General features: G+C 42.0%; 1 protein-coding gene across 1 annotated transcript in view; it reads right to left on the bottom strand.

Annotated features, from left to right (window-relative positions):
- The window catches only part of DHRS7B (dehydrogenase/reductase 7B), an 84,872-nt gene extending 70,272 nt beyond the window's left edge, over positions 1-14,600 (bottom strand). The window contains exon 1 of the mRNA XM_054511007.2: positions 14,464-14,600. Coding sequence (XP_054366982.1) covers positions 14,464-14,483 — 20 coding nt within the window. The 5' untranslated portion in view covers positions 14,484-14,600. The remainder of the gene's footprint in view (positions 1-14,463) is intronic.
- Positions 14,601-17,683: the final 3,083 nt, after the last annotated feature.

Genomic DNA, 17,683 nt, shown 5'->3' with positions numbered 1-17,683 from the left:
GCAGGAAGCCTGCTTCTCTCTCTCCCGTTCCCCCTGCTTGTGTTTCCTCTCTTGCTGTGTCTCTCCCTGTCAAATAAATAAATAAAATCTTTAAAAAAAAAAAAAAAGAGGGAGGCAAGAGGGATGAGTCATAGAGTAGATGTGACAACAGAGTAGAGGTTAGAGTAATATAAGGAAGGGACCCTGAGCTAATGAATGTTGATGGCCTATAGAAGTTGGAAAAGGCAAGTAAACAGATTCCCTCTAGAGCTTCCAGCAGGAATACAATCTCACTGATACCTTGATTTTAGGACTTCTGACCTTAAGAACTATAAGATAATAAATTTATGGAGTTTTAAGCTATTGCATTTGTGGTAACTTATAGCAGCAATAGGAAACTAATAGTGTTCTTTGTCAAATTTCGGGATTTGGGGACATTATTTCTTTTTTTTTTTAATATTTATTCATTTTAGAGAGAGTGAGTGCATGAGCGGGGGTGGAGGGGGGAGGTAGAGAGGCAAAGGGAGAGGGAGAAGCAGGTTCCCCACTGAGCAGAGAGCCTGACACAGGACTCCATCCCAGGACCCTGGGATCATGACCTAAGCCAAAGGCAGGGGCTTAACAACTGAGCCACCCAGGCACCCTGGGACACTATTTCTTTAAATACTTTTTCTGCTCCATTCTCTCTTCTGGGACTCCCAAATGATAGTACACTTGATATTGTCCCAAGGATTTCTGAGGTTCTATTATTCTGTCTTCAACCTTTGTTCTTTTTGCTATTTTCCCCTAGGTATGAGTCACAGTTTCCTGTTTTTCAACATTTCTTACACATTTTTTATTGAAAACTGGCTATTTTAGCTATTACACTGTAGCAACTCCAGATTCTCATTTTCTCCTCTGGAGACAGGTAGAGTAGCAGACTTTTAAAATTTGTTTAATAACTTGCCTATACTAAACCTATGGATTTTGGTTCACCCACAGTATGTGGCCAGAGGTCTCTGCTCAGTTTTTCTTTTTTTCTTATTTTTATTTTTATGCTTGGATTCCTACTGGTGGTTATCTGAATATCTTAATAGTCAACCATTATATGTCAGTATTTGTGCCCAAACATCTCAGACAAATACAGCTTCTACCCTTTGCAGATGGATCTATGTGTGGTATGGGAAGTACATTCAAAGTTCAAGCAATTTTCAAGTCTTCCTTAGCTTTTCCTTTTCATCAAGCTTTCTCATAACTCCTCTGTAGTTGCGCACTGTCATCCAGGGATCTGTGGATAGCTTGGGCCCTCTCTAGCAAACTACGCTCATACATGTAGCTTTCCAGTCATCCAGAGTACGTGGCAGTTTATCAAGCCTATCTATGGCTGTCTTATTTATAGGACCTGTCAAATTTCTAGTTTGTCTACTGGTTCACTGCTTGCCCAACCAGGGCCACAACCTAAGACTAAGAAAGCTGCTGGACATGGTTTTTGGTTTTCTCTCTGCTCCAAATAGCTAGCCCCAACAGTAAGACAGCTGGTCACCCGGTTGAACTACTACACTAACTGAGCTGGGGGTATGGGATGGGATGGGAGGAGCCCAGGCAGGAACACCACAGATTCCCATTGGTCTCACCTAATGTTTGATGCATTTTCTTTTTTTTCTTTTTTTTAAAAGATTTTATTTATTTACTTGACAGAGATAGAGACAGCAAGAGAGGGAATACAAGCAGGGGGAGTAGGAGAGGGAGAAGCAGGCTTCCCGATGAGCAGGGAGCCCGATTCGGGACTCAATCACAGGGTGGTCACGGGGCTCCATCCCATGACCCTGGGATCATGACCTGAGCCAAAGGCAGACGCTTAACGACTGAGCCACCCATGCACCCCTGTTCGATGCTTTTTCATGAATAAATGCTTTTCAAATTTGTTGTGTGCCTTTGGTCAATTTCCAGACCTTTGAAATGGTTGTTTTTGACAAATCTGTCCTGTTTTATAGTTAGTTTCTTGGGGAAATTTGCAACCTCTTTACCATACCAGAAGTCTTCCCACCTCATCCCAAGGACTTAATGGACTTTTTCCTACTGCTAGAAATTAAAACTGATAATAACTGATAATAGCACAAACCTAATCAAATGGAAATTCTCTCTCTCAAATCATCCTATCTGAATGCCTTCATAATCAAATACTGCATGTCAATTAGAAACTTTCAAAAGATGGCTTATAAGACGTGATGTGTGGCCGAGTTAAATTTAAAATGTTGGGGGAAAAAAAGCAACTACTATTAATTTCAAGTTTATGGGAAAAAAAAAAAAAGATACTAGATCACTGTGAAATTTGCTTCTTGTAAGAATTTACATTTCCTCACTTTATCCAGTATCTCTGGCCTGGTGTCAGTAGCTACAGTTGTCCAACCACATCTTTCTCCTGATACAGTTCAGAACCAAACTTTGTTTCTTACAATTCAGTAATCTTTATCCCAATAAATTTCTCTTTAAATTTCTTTTTTTTTAGATTTTTATTTATTTATTTGACAGAGAGAGAGAGAGCGAGAGCAGGAGCACAAGCGGGGGAGTGGAAAAGGGAGAAGCAGGCTTCCCGCTGAGCAGGGAGCCTGATGCGGGGCTCAATCCAAGGACCCTGGGATCAGGACTTGAGCCAAAGGTAGACGCTTAACGACTGAGCCACCCAGGTGCCCCAAATTTCTCTTGATTTTTACCTAAGATCAAGTTCCAGCTACCATTTTTCTATTAAGATATAAATGACAGGTATGATGATAATTTCAAATTACTGATATGATATAGCAAACCGCCTTCGGAACTAAGCAGACCTAGGTTCAAAAACACCAATAACGAGGGGCGCCTGGGTGGCTCAGTTGGTTGAGCGACTGCCTTCGGCTCGGGTCGTGATCCTGGAGTCCCGGGATCGAGTCCCGCATCGGGCTCCCTGCTCGGCGGGGAGTCTGCTTCTCCCTCTGACCCTCCTCCCTCTCATGCTCTCTGTCTCTCATTCTCTCTCTCTCAAATAAATAAATAAAATCTTAAAAAAAAAAAAAAACACCAATAACGAGACTAACTAGGTAAGTATCTCTAGACAAGTTACTTAATATTTCAGCCAGTTTCCTTATCTGCTTCACACAGTTGCAGGAAGGATTAGAAATGATAGCAATGATCTCTATAATTACTGGGTTATCTACTTAGAAAGTTGGTAGGTAATGTCAGAAGGGGTGAAAAGAAGAAATAAAGAAGGGATGCCTGGGTGGCTCATTTAAATGTCTGCCTTTGGCTCAGGTCATGATCCCAGGGTCCTGGGATGGAGTCCACATCGGGCTACTTGCTCAGCGGGGAGCCTGCTTCTCCCTCTGCCTGCCACTCCCCCTGTTTGTGCTCTCTTTGTCTCTGACAAATAAATAAATAAGATCTTTAAAAAAAAAAAAAGAAGAAGAAGGAACAAGGAAAATGGATAATCTTTCTTGCTATGTCTAGCACTCATGGGTGGCCAAATTAACTATTTAAATTTCATCTCTCCTTATCCACCAATTAACAATGAAGTGACCTTCTCTTTTTTTATCCCCCTTTTCATTAATTGAAACAGTTCTACACAGTACAATATTCTACCACACACAACACACTGAGGAACATAACAGACATTTTCCTACGAAGTTGCATTTACATTTTTTAAACAATTTTTTGGGGGGCATTACTGTCTGAGAAACACTGACTGGGGAAAATTAAGTACCACAGTTTTTAAATTTATGTATTGAATTTTAAAAATTCTCTATCTTTTCTTGGAATAGATTCCTTTGGAAACCTTATTACTGCTGAATCTGCTAAAATATAAGTTTATACAAATAAACTGTGGAAATATCAGGAAATCCACAAACCGCCCTAAGTCCATTTGAATACAACTTAGATTACCTACCTTTGCTAGAAAATCCGTCTGCAATGTGAATATTCACCTCTTAAACCTGAGTGAATTAGTACACCTGGATTTTCATAAGTCTAGATTCCTTAAACTGAGGCAGTCCAGCATTACAAATGAAATGGAAATCACTATAATTACTACATGGTGGAGCACTGGTGGAGTCAAAATGTTGCCATCATTTATTTCCTGTTCTATAATGGAACTTATCTCCCACTTTGGACCCCAGCTTCCCTACCTATAAAATAAGGACATAATCCTCATTCTACACACATCTCAAGACAGTTATGATAAGAGATAAAGAGATAACAGTTCCTCATATACTATAAAGTGATGAGTGGGGTCCATTGGAATTGCTTACCCGAGCTGCTAGAAACCTCCTCTGCTGTTGCAAGTTTACCTCATGTAAGTGTTTCTCAACCTAAAAATCAGATCAAGAAGAAAGCCCAGAACTGTCTGGTGCCTCATGTCAGAGCTTTTGGAACACCTGGTTGTACTTGATCTGTCCACATGTGGACTCTCTCTGGTGGCTTAAGCCCCTCAATTCTCTGCTTCCTGTGCCAGACACAAATACTGTTGGATGAATAATGAACAAATGGGCAGCATATGTGAAATGAAAAAACTGAACACCTGTAGAGCCTTGGGCTCCCTCGCGGTACTCCTATCTCCTAGTTCTCAGGAGCTGGAACTTCAGGCCCCAATCGCTATCCAAAGAGTCAGTGGAGAGCAAAAGCTGTAACACTTTTGTGCAACCTACTGGCTTGGGCCCTTGGGAGGTGCATGTACGGTATGCACAAAAAGAACCACTATTTGTCACAATTTGTAAATCTTCAGGTTAAGCAGAGAGAAAAAAGCTTGCCCTTTGTAAAGACCCAGCAACTGATAGGAAAAGAGGGACAATGCTGCTTTCAGAAGCTTTTCATACATTACAGAATGCTACAAGATATGTCACAATCCTTCATTCCCTTGAAAATGTGGCAGAAATTACTAGATATCCCAACTCCTGCACCAGAGTGCATTTCTATTTCTAATATAATTAATCTTTTACTTACTCTGTGACCGTTTCTAACACACATGACGAGTTTAATGGAGTGAAACAATATTACACAAATGTCCAAAATGTACTTTAAAAAAGTAACTTTTAGCTTGTTACCATATATGGCTACTGTGTAAAGAAAAATATTAATAACAATTACTAACTTTTTGTGTGTTTGCAACTTACTGGGCTACAGACTCCATACCCATGATCTCATTTCCTCCACATACCAATCCTATGAGGTAGGTATGATAGTAATTTCCATTTGCTAAATGAGAAAAGCACTTGAAGTCACATAGCTAGCAAGTGGTAGAACAGAGATTTGAACCAGGTATTCAGACTCTAAAGTCCACATTAAGTGCATTACACAGAGAATAAATAATAATATTAATAATCCTTTAGTTGGAGCCCTAAACAGGAAGAATTTTAATACTGTCTAGATGAATAGGTCCCCATATTCAGCTGCAATCACCCAAATAAAATACAAAGGCTTTTATGCAAGAATTGAATGTAAACAAGCTAACTGCTTAATAGGAACTCAGTACAATTTCCTTGGTTCAGTTAGCTAATGTTTTAAGCCAATCTGGACTATAATACCATACTCACAGAGAATTTTGAAGCAATAGTAGTTTCCTAATACACTTTCCAGTTTAACAACCGCTAAGTACTACTCCAGTAAACCTGGAAAATCTTACATAAACCTGGAAAATCTTACATCTCCCTTCCAAACAGTGCTCCCAGTACAAACAAGATCTTACTTGATAAAGTAAAGCTCTAGCTACAGCAAACAAGCTCAAACTACTGGTAAGCAATGTTCCATTAATTCAGCGGCTATCAGCAGACCTCTCCCTCCCACAAAGCAGATGAGTAGACAAGTCTCAGGTTACCGTGAATTTAAGGATTCGAGGGAGAGCTCAGTCAGAATCTAAAAGCATTTATTCAATTTCCTACCTTGGTGGGTGGCAAGAAGCTTCCAAGCTAAATTTACTTGCCATTCAACCTCAATTTCTATCCTCATGTTTGTAGCTTTCCAGAATAGATTAATGGAGAGCTCATTTCTGCATTAAAATCTTAACATTACCTACCAAAGAAAGGTCTCATCTGTGTATAACTGGGGTTAAAAACAAGGCAAAAGACCCAAAACAGAGTCACGTATGCTAAGCCCCACATCACCAAACCAAGTTTTAGTTTAATTACAGTCTCAGACTCTTCCGGGAGTGGAATCTTAAATCAATCAGGAATCACCTGGTCAGCATTAGTGAGGTAATCTGATAGACCCCTGCAATCCCCTAAAGGAAAGTGACCTTGCCAAAACCAATCCACTTTTTGCTAGTATAACTTCCTTGTTCCCACTCCCTTCTGCTTATAAAAGTTTTTCATTTTGTATAGCTCCTTGAAGCTCCTTTCTGTCTGCTAGATGGGACGCTGCCTGATTCATGAATCACTGAATAAAGCTAATAAAATCTTTAAATTTGGGGCGCCTGGGTGGCTCAGTCGTTAAGCGTCTGCCTTCGGCTCAGATCATGATCCCAGCGTCCTGGGATCGAGCCCCACACCGGGCTCCCTGCTCGGCGGGAAGCCTGCTTCTCCCTCTCCCACTCCCCCTGCTTGTGTTCCCTCTCTCGCTGTGTCTCTCTCTGTCAAATAAATAAATAAAATCTTTAAAAAAAATCTTTAAATTTTACTTATTTGAATTTTGTTTTTTAACATTGGGTAGGACTAAGAAATGACATTATTGACCTTAAGGAGGACAAGACAAACCTTAGAAGGGTTAACTATGAGAGACAAGAGTTTTGGCTGGAAACTACCAGGAGGACCCAGATCTACATTTTTCTTTAAATCAATGTACAAGAAATTATGGGCTGCATTTGACCATTTGAGGGCATCCTAACTATGCAAAACTACATGGAACTCACTTCAAAGTCTCTCAGAATCATCCCCATTGTGTGTGTGCTCCAGTCCAACATTTTACTGCACCATAAGTAAATTTTTAAAATTGACTTTTCTCTGTTGCCAAAAGGGAAAGAGATCTTTTTTCCTCTCTCCTTTTTCTTAGAGCATTTCTTTGAATAACCTAGTATTTATAAAACTTTCCTCTGTCCTTTGATATGTATGCAAATCTTTTTAAAGGTTAAATAAGCTAGCTGCAGGACTCAGGAAGGTTTTTTGAAGGTCCTAGAAGCCATCTCTTTTAAATGTAAATACCCAGGAAGACAGCGCCCCCTCTCCCAGTCACGGTAGGAGTTTAGCCCACACACCTCTATTCTCTGCACACCGAGATTAGAGAGGTTTTACTTTTCTTTCAGATAAAGGCAATTAATTAGTACAGATGGCCACCCCAATTACCAGGTGAATTTGGAGGAACTATGAAAGCATGTACATCAAATGGTGCTGTCAAGTGTTCTTACAAGATTACCATTAATCTTGAGACTGTGTATGTAATGAATTGTAAATGGTAGAATTTCGTTTTTGTTTTTGTAATCTCATTAGCAGAATACTTGTGATGTATCCCAGTCTGGGTTAATGCTTATTCAATAATAGAACTAGTTTCTTTCATTCCACATTTGTGGAGACCATTTCTAAGGTGGGCAGATCTTAACTTTCCCCAACATAAATGTGGAGGAATTTTACTCCCTGCTGGGCTACCTCACCGTCACTTTCCCCACTTTGATGGCTCCCTCAATACATGAAAAAAAAAAAAAATTCCTCGAAGACAAGAGTTTTTTTTAGGGACTTAGCCCATTACTGTCATCTGAGGGACAGATCCTCCTAGATCATTGCCTTTGTGACACCTCCACTTGGATTATTTCAAAGACATCTTGTTCGAAACTGAACTCATGTTCTTCCTCCGGGGTTTCCTATCACAGAAGCACAAGCCAGAAAATGAAGAATTGGCCCTAACACCTTCCTTTCCCTTCTCATCCCAGAGTGAAAATATTACCAAGCCCTGCTGATCTACCTCCTAAATAGCCCTCAGATCCATTGACTTTTGCCTCCACTGAGGAGCCAAAGTGATCTTTCAATAACACAGACCTGCTGATACTCTCGTGACTGAAATTCTTCAACGGCTTCCCACCATTCTTAGGATAAGCCTTAAATCCTTGGCATGACCTATGAGGGCTGCATGGTCTGACCCCAGCCTACCTTTTCAACCTCATCTCCCTGACTCTCTCCCTCCCTCACCGCCTTCCAGCTCCAAATGGGAGCTTAAGCTCAATGAGGACTGAGACCCTGACTATTTGCTCATGCTGTATCCCTAGCCCAGTGCCTAGCACATAATAAATGCTAAATAAATATATGTTGAAGAATAATGTTGACAAAACAACTGAAGCACCTTAGGGGCACGTGGGTGGCTCAGTCAGTTGGGCGTCCGACTCTCGATTTTGGTTCAGGTCATGATCTCAGGGTCATGGGATCTAACCCCACCTTGGGCTCCACGCTCAGCACAGGGTCTGCTGGTCTCTCTGCTCCTCCCTCTGCTCCATCCCCTGCTGGCGTTCTCTCTCCCTCTCAAGTAAGTAAATAAAATCTTTCTTAAAAAACCTGCAGCACCTTAAATGGAAGGCATATAAAACATTAAATTATGCATGGCGAAGGAACAGAACGTCCTTATATGTTTGTATCCTAGGTGGCTAACATAGGGTGTGGACCATAGTGGGGCTATAAAATGTTTGTTAAATCATTCTGCAAACCAGAGACAATATGATGAAACAAAATACTGGCACTGTCTATTTAGCTTTGTAGTACAAATTACCAATGCCAATTAAGTCTCCCATTTAGGTATTTATCTCTCGTCTCATCCCCAATCCCCATCCTGTGGGCAACCAGAGGTCTAACCACATGTTTGAAGAAGGAGGCTGGACTCTAATCAGAGCTGGAAAACAGATATGGTTTGTGGAGTTGATTATAAATTCTGAGAAGCAAATAAACCAAGGCTGGGGTAAGACCCCTATGTACATTTTGTGTTAGACTTGGGCAACATTTGCCATCCTTTGGCCACACAGTAACCATAAGACACAAGCTCCTCCTATGCTCGAGGCTTCACACATGCCCTTCCCTCCCCCTGGTAACTCTTCACCCTTCTCTTTGCCCAATTTAACTCCAGCTCAGTCCTTAAAGGTCTCAGATCTGAATATTTCCTCAGCAGAGCCTCCTCTGTCTCCCCTCACTCCCTCCCGCTGCCAAATGGCCCCATTATACATTCTCATAGCACCCTCTACCGTCCTCTATAGCAGGCACCACAACTGTAATTAATATTTAGTTTGTAATTCTTTTTCTGCCTATCTCCATTGTTAGACTTAGAAGCAACCTGACAACAGGGACTGTGTCTGTTTGGGCCATCACTGTATCCCCAACACCTAGCACATCGCTGGTAGAGAGTAGGTGTGTTCTGCTAAATGAAGGAATGAATGAAATACATAGATAAACACTAGCTTTTGGAGTACATAGAATTGGCCTGCCCTCACTAGCTCTGTGCCTTTGGATAAATTTCTTACCATCTCTGAGCCCATTTCTTCCCCTATAAAGATAACTATTCCTACTTTACAGAGTTATTGTGAGAATTGAATAATCCAATAAAATGCTTAACATAAAGTCTGGCACACAACACTCAATGAATGTTAACTATTTTTATTACGGAGAAAAAGAGGAATGTATGTTAGGGAAGATACATTCCATGCTCTTGACTAAACACAAACATAGCTCCCTTTATACAAACATACAGTTGCAAATCTGAATCAAGTATTTTAAGTACACTATAGGAAGTATTATCTAATAACCCTGAAGAAGAGAGCACAAGCAGTAATTTCTTTCACATCAGCTATAGCAACTTCTTTCAAGATATGTGTCCTATGGGGCGCCTGGTTGGCTCAGTTGGTTAAGTGTCTGCCTTTGAGTCAGATCATGATCCCAGGATCCTTGGATGGAGTCCCGCATCGGGCTCCCTGATCAGTGGGGAGTCTGCTTCTCCCTCTTCCTCTACCCCTCCCCCCTGGCTCATGTGTGCTCTCTTCTCTCAAATAAATAAAATCTTAAAAACAACAACAACAAAAAAGATGTGTCCTAAGGCAAGGAAAACAAAAGCAAAAATAAACTATAGGGACTACATCAAAATAAAAAACTTCTGCAGAGTGAAGGAAACAATCAAAACTAAAAGACAACCTACTGAATGGAAGAAGGTATTTACAAATGGCATATACAATAAAAGACTAGTAACCAAAATATATAAAGAACTTATAAAACTCAACACCCAAGAAACAAATAACCCAATTAAAAAATGGGCAGAAGACATGAACAGACATTTTCCAAAGATATACAGATGGCCAACAGCACATGAAAATATGCTCAACATCACTCATCATGAGGGAGACGGAAATCAAAACTGCAATGAGATAATCACCTCACACCTTTTAGAATGGCTAAAACCAAAAACACAAGAAACAAATGTTGGCGAGAATGTGAAGAGAAAGAACCCTCTTGCACTGTTGGTGGAAATGAAAACTGGTGCAGCCACTGTGGAAAACAGTATGGAGGTTCCTCAAAAAATTACAAATAGAACTACCCTATGATCCAGGAATCGCAATACTGGGTATTTACCCAAAGAATACGAAAACATTAATTTGAAAGGATATATGCACCCCAATGTTTACTGCAGCATTATTTACAATAGCCAAATTATGGAAGCAGCCCAAGTGTCCATCAACAGATGAATGAATAAAGAAGATGTGGTATATATATATACAATGCACTGTGTGTGTGTGTGTATGATACATTCTGTATATATATATGGATATTGTATAACATATATGCATATTGCATACATATATTGTATAATATGTATATATACATCTATTGTATAGTATGCTTATTGTATATATGTAATATATTGTGTGTGCATCTGTGTATATACATACATCTACGCAATGGATTGTACATATAAACTCAATTCAGCCATAAGTAAGAATGAAATCTTGCCATTTGCAACAACTTGGATGGAGCTAAAGAATAAATGCTAAGCTAAAGAATAAATGCTAAGCAAAATAAGTCAGAGAAAGACAAATACCGTAAGTTTTCACTCGTGTAATTTAAGAAACAAAACAAACGAACAAAGGAAAAAAAAAAGACAAACCAAAAAACATACTCTTAACTATAGAGAACAAACTGATGGTTACTAGAGGGAAGCAGGTGGGGAGATGGGTGAAATAGATGAAGGGGATTAAGAGAACACTTAATCTTGATGAGCACTGAGTAATATACTGAATTGCTACATCACTATATTGTACACCTGAAGCTAATATAACACTGTGTTAACTACACTGGAATTAAAATTTTAAAAAATAAGAAAAACATTTTTTTAGATTTTTTTTTTTATTTACTTATTTGAGAGAGAGAGTGAGTGAGAGAGAGCACAAGCAGGGTAAAGGGCAGAGGGAGAAGCAGACTCCCCACTGAGCAGGGAGCCCGATGTGGGACTCGATCCCAAGACTCTGGGATCATGACCTGAGTTGAAGGCAGACGACTAACCAACTGAGCCACCCAGGCGCCCAATAAGAAAAACATTTTTAAATAAAAATTAAAAGAACCCTCAAATAGATGTTTATAAATAGCCAAGAATCTTTTTGGATGTGAAGTGATCATGCATTTATGTGATTTGCACACTCTTGTATACAGTGTCAGGTTCTTTCAAAGCAAAGTACATTATCAATCCATTATTGCAAGGCAGCAGGGTTCCAGACCTGCACCTCAAAACCTAGGGACCTAAGTCCAGCTGTGCTGACCTTGGCCCAGGATATGCAGATAAAACAACAGGTTTTTGCCTTTAAGTGCCTTCCGTCCCAGTAGGAAACTCCATGCCTTAATGAGAAAAGGTCCCTTCATTCCAGTGTTCTCCAGCATCTGAGGATAACCTTTCTCTCCCTTCCTGGTGTATTCTACATTCCCCAAGATACCCCCCTTTAACACAGTTTCTGTTCTCTCTTACATTCTCCAAATTTAGACACATCATTCCACTTCTCTGAGCCTCAATTTATGGAACTAAAATAGTACTTCCCCGGGCACCTGGGTGGTTCAGTCAGTTAAGTATCTGACTCTTGATTTCGGCTCAGATCATGATCTCAGGGTTGTGGGATAGAGCCCTGTGTTGGGCTCTGCGCTGAGTGAGGAGTCTGCTGAAGATTCTCTTTCTCACTCCCCCTCTGCCCCCTGCCCAACCAAGCACAGGCGCTCTCTCTCTCTAAAATAAGTAAATAAATCTTTAAAAAATAAATAAGATAGTACTTCCCTCTTGGGTAAATGGCTCAGTATATGCCATAAAATTAACACATGGTAACTACTGTTTTAGTGTTTCTACCAGATCCCTAATCAATCTACAATCCAGAAAAAAATTACAACAAAGATCCTTTCCAATGGTATAAATTTTTTTTTCAACGTCTGTTTTCTACAATAAAAGAAACCTTGCACCCAGAAATAAAAGGAATGATCCTAAAGAAGCTTCAAATGTTGCAAAGGAGGGCACCTGGGTGGCTCAGTTGGTTAAGCATCTGCCTTGGGCTCAGGTCATGATCCCAGGGTCCTGGGATTGAGTCCCACACTGGGCTCCTTGCTAAGCAGGAAGTCTGCTTCTCCCGCTGCCTGCCACTTCCCCCTGCTTGTGCTCTCTCTCTCACACACACATAAATAAATAAAACCTTAAAAAAAAAAAAGTTGCAAAGGAAAATAATAGAACAAATTAGGTGGTCTTCTGTTTCCTGAAAAAAATTAACTCAGCAAAACATAATTTATCCATATCCATCTTTATTTTTTTTTTTTAAGATTTTATTTATTTATTTGACAGAGAAAGACACAGCGAGAGAGGGAACACAAGCAGGGGGAGCGGGAGAGAGAGAAGCAGACTCCCCGCCGAGCAGGCAGCCCGATGCGGGACTCGATCCCGGGACTCCAGGATCATGACCTGAGCCGAAGGCAGTCGCTTAACCAACTGAGCCACCCAGGCGCCCCTCCATATCCATCTTTATAATGCCTCCTTTTAAAGCGAGCCCTATTAGGACTACATAAACTACAGTCAACTGCTAATCTGGAAGCCTCACCACACTGTCTTTGGGGTTAATAGAAGGTCAGCCCAGAAAATCCCAGCAAGAAGAAGCACTCAGCCTTACTGGTCACTCCTGACCAAGGCTCAGTCATGGCCCTACTTCTTCCTCCCATCTCAGCTCCTTCCCATCATAAGCCTCAGGAGAAATAAAAAGCATCATTACCTTAGGAAAAGTTGAGAGACCCTCTGTATGTTCATAAGCTATATTATGACAAGGCTCCAAATTACCTTTTAAATGTAACTTCTTTCACAAGGACCTCTTCAAAGGCAACCCCTGTACTAGAATGAGTAGGTTTTACACAGAGGCCTAGTTCTAAAAGTCTGCCTCCCCCACGTATGTGTTGTGTGTCATCTCAGCTTTCATAACTCCACTGAACGCATATGATGATACCACCCACTTTACTCTTTTGTGGTGAAGAGTAAGAGAGAGATCTACAAGAGACACAGTCATAAGTCAGTTCCCCTCCCTATCCTTCTGAAGAATTAGATCATTTTTACTAATTGTATCTCTGGACCACCAAGCTAAGGATCCCTTGCTCCACCTGCCTCTCCTTTAGAAACCGGCTTCCTCTTTGTTCTCCTCACCACCAACCCCCCTCCCTCCACCTCCATACAGGTTGGAAGACGCGGAAAGCACTTCCTGGCAAGCCCACTACAAGAATCAAGTACCAGCTCACTAAACATAGGTGTATATGAAGCCCAGAAGTAACTTCTCAACTCTCAAATCACTATACCAGGGGAAATTAAAAGAGGATTCTACAGATACCTTTTATTGGGTAACTACTATGTGCCAGACACTGGGGGGGGGGGGTGCATTCTACAGGCAATCTCCTTGACGTTTCACAACCACTTCACGAATATGGGCGTCTTATTCTCAAAATTACTGCTGAGTACCTAGGCGCCAAGAATTTAAGACATTTGCCCACAGACGCACAGGCAGGAAGCGGCGGAGCAAGGACTGGAGGAGTAAGATATTCTCCTTTGCTAATCCTGGGTCTCTAACGCCAGGCTTTAACGCCACCAGCCTCTGGCGCTCGAGCCTGGGTCACGCCCGCTGCCGCCGGGCCTCCCGTCCCTGGGTGCGGAATCGGGGAAAGCGACAGGCCCCCGCCCGGGGCGCACCCCCAGCGCTCCGCGAAGCCTGGGCGTGTCCGCCCTTTCCGGCCGCTCACACCGCCACAGGGACGCCAGCGAAGGCGCCCGCTGCCCGAAGAGAAAGCGCCAGAGGCAAGACTCGAGCGTAAGCGCCGGAGCTGAATCTTCCCTCCCTGAATCAATTCCGGGAATTCAAGATTCCCTGAATCTTGCCCCTCAGGGTCCGCGGCCTCCGCTCGGCCTCTAAACCCGCTTCCCTCCCTTCGCCGGGGCCGGGAATGCACTCGAGTCGGGATGCAGCCGCGCGCCTCGTTCCGGGCCCGTCCCTCCGCCCCTCGCCGCCGAGGTCGCGGCCTCCCCAGCCCCTACCTGGTCGCTTCCGTGACCATGGTCAATCAACTTCGTCCTCCCGCCTCGGAAGTGACGCGAGACTTCGCTCGCCCCGCCAGCGAGGCTCCGTCCAATCCCGGTCCTTGGGCTGCGCGTGCGCGTCGGGCGTGCGTTCCTCGAGGTGCCGGAAGCATGCGCAGCAGCGCGAGGTTTGAAAGGCCAGCTCCTACCTGAGCGGCTTCCTTCCCTCTTTCGGAGGGAAATTCGGAAGGTCGTGGTTTGGGTTTCGTGCACTCTCTCGGTGGCGTGTTGGGGTGGGGGGAAGTGGTCGGTGCACTGGAGAATGTATGCTCCAGTTATCAAGACAGTATAAAGACATAATGAAAACAGCGGTATATAAGAAGATCAATGGAAAAGAAGAGGCTAGAAACAAATCCACAGGCATGTAGGCATATTTTTTCTCCACAAAGGAGCCACCATAAAGCAAGAGGAAAGTTATTTTCATTAAATAGAGCTAGATCAATTGAATGCCGATAGGGGTTGGGGGTGAGTAATGAGCCTTGACCCGTATCTCGTACAAAAAATCAATTCAGAAGTACACCTAAATGTGAAAGGTGCAACTCTAGAAAATAACAGCACAATATTGTGACCGTGGGTTAGGGAAGTGCTTTTTACCAGGGCACAGAAAGTACCAACCCTAAAGGGAAAGGGTGATAAATTGGGCATCCTTAAATTTAAGACATCGAAAGACAGAAGAGAGTACCGTGCAAGGAATAGAGTGGAGAAGATATTTGCAATACGTATATCTGAGAATAATTTTTATTCAGGATATATAAGTAATTCTTGCAAGTAAATTTTTTAAAAGATCTGGTGGTTGAAGTGGAACCATGGGAAGAGGATGTTGAAAGAGAAACTGAGGAGAAGTCTCATAGTTCAAAATTCAAGAGATGACAGGGCGCCTGGGTGGCTCAGTTGGTTAAGTGACTGCCTTCGGCTCAGGTCATGATCCTGGAGTCTCAGGATCGAGTCCCGCATCGGGCTTCCTGCTCGGCAGGGAGCCTGCTTCTCCCTCTGACCCTCCCCCCTCTCATGTGCTCTCTCTTTCTCATTCTCTCTCTCAAATAAATAAATAAATCTTTAAAAAAAAAATTCAAGAGATGACAAAAGTGTGTAAGTTGAAAAATCTCCCTTCCTGTTCTCCAGGTACCCAGTTCTCTCCCCGGTAGGCAACAAAGCTATTAGCTATGTTTGTCTTTCCAGAGCTATCTTATGCATAATCAAGCAATTACGTGTACATTCAGCATTCTCCCCGTTGTCCCTTGTTGTACAAACAGCATGCCGTAGCACTGCTCTGTACGTTGCTTTTAGTCACTTTAGTCACTTAATTTTCATGGAAATCCTCACAAGTACTCACAAAATCTAGAAAAAGGAAATTTTATTTCTAACTGTTAGTTATCTTTTCAAATAATATGTTTAATATGTTTTTCTTAGACATTTTCACAGGAGTTTGTATACCCTCCTGCCTCCTGTCCACTGTTCTGGAAACTCTAGACTCCTTTTTTTTAAGATTTTATTTATTTGAGAGAGACTGTGTGAGAGAGAGAAAAGAGAAAGCAGGAGCAGGGCAGAGGGAGAGGGACAAGACTCCCCACTGAGCGGGGAGCCTGATGCGGGGCTCATTCCCAGGACCCCAAGATCATGACCCAAGCTGAAGGCAGACACGTAATCAACTGAGCCACCCAGGCACCCTGAAACTCTAGACTCCTGCTTGCTAGTTCCCAAAGTGTGAATATCCCACTAACAAACCCACTATGATCCTGAGTCCTTACTGCAAGACTGAGCCAGTTTCCTAGGGTTAATTTTCTAAGCCTATCATCCATCCCTTTAGACAACATAAACTTCAGTCCTAGTCATTCTGGAAGCAAGAATAAATTCCAATGTTTTTATGACCAATTTGAGTTGGATCTTCTGTCAAATCCAAGTATAAGAACTCTAACTTCCCAGCTAGGATATTATACAAATAGACCCCATGGCTTTCAATGAAAACGGGACAGGGAACTTCCTAAGAAGACAGAAGAGACATGCTATTCCAATTGCTAAGTACAACTAAAAACCCTGGACAATATATATTTTTAAAAGCATAAGAAGTATCTGAAAAGTAGAGGGAAGGCACACTGGTTAGGGACCTTGGGACTGAAGGAACAACGTGGTGAGTTCCCTGGTTTTGGTTTTGGTTTTTATTCTTTGCCTCATTACCCCAAACTGGATACTAGAGGTGCAGGCAACCTAGAAATGCCAACATGCACAAAGTCCCCCCCAAAAAGCCCGCTGCTCTCTCTCTAACTAGAAAGACAAGGAAGAGGGCAGCCTTGGAAGACAGAAAACTTAAACAATGGCTCTACTCCAGCCAATAACCTGAAAAATACGTTAGCCCCACACTCACCCCTGCCAGCAAAGGCTAAGTGGAAAGCTTAGACTTTCCCTCAAGCCACATTATAAAGGGATCCGGCTACCCCTTTCTTCCCTCTGCTGATATAATGTCAGAAGAAGGCCAAGTAGAGAGCTGGGACTTTATTCCCATTGGGCAGAAGGCTCTCACCCATTATGGTGTTAGTGGAAACTGTGTGGGGAACCTGCACTTCCACCCCCACTTAATGGTAAGGAGGTACCCCCTCCCTCCTTTCTGAGGTGGTGTTAGAGGAACTAAATGAAGAGTTAGGACCTTTACCACTGCTCAGCAGCAACAGGGCCACCTCCCACCCCACATTCATGGAAGAGTTCAGCAATTCCATCAACCAACAGGACCTAATCAACATTTGTGGGACATCCCCCAACAACAACAGAAAACACATTCTTTTTAAGCACTCACAGAACATATGTCAAAAGAGACCATATTCTGGGCTAACCTCAAGTTTAAAAGAAGTGGAATTATATAGAGTGTGTACCAACTACAATGGAATCAAGCTAGATATCAAGAGAATACTAAGAGGAAAACCTCCAAAAACTTGGAAGCTAAACAACACACTTTTAAATAATCCATAGGTCAAAAAAGGTAGTCTCAAGAAATTTTTTAAAAATACATTGAATATAATGAAAATGAGAATATATCAAAACCTGTGGGACACAGCTAAGGTGCTGAAAGGGAAATTTACTTGCATTAGAAAAGAGAACAGTCTCAAACAAGCTAAAAATACATTAGAAAAAAAAAAAAGACCAAAACAAACAGAAGAAAATAATAAAGACACCAGAAATCAATGAA

This window comes from Mirounga angustirostris, unplaced genomic scaffold (genome assembly GCF_029215605.1).
Source record: "Mirounga angustirostris isolate CCGP_5_RB_7025 unplaced genomic scaffold, mMirAng1.0.hap1 SCAF_17, whole genome shotgun sequence".
Taxonomy (NCBI): domain Eukaryota; kingdom Metazoa; phylum Chordata; class Mammalia; order Carnivora; family Phocidae; genus Mirounga; species Mirounga angustirostris.
Note: the sequence above shows the minus strand (reverse complement) of the source record. Positions and strands in the feature narration are given on the sequence as shown.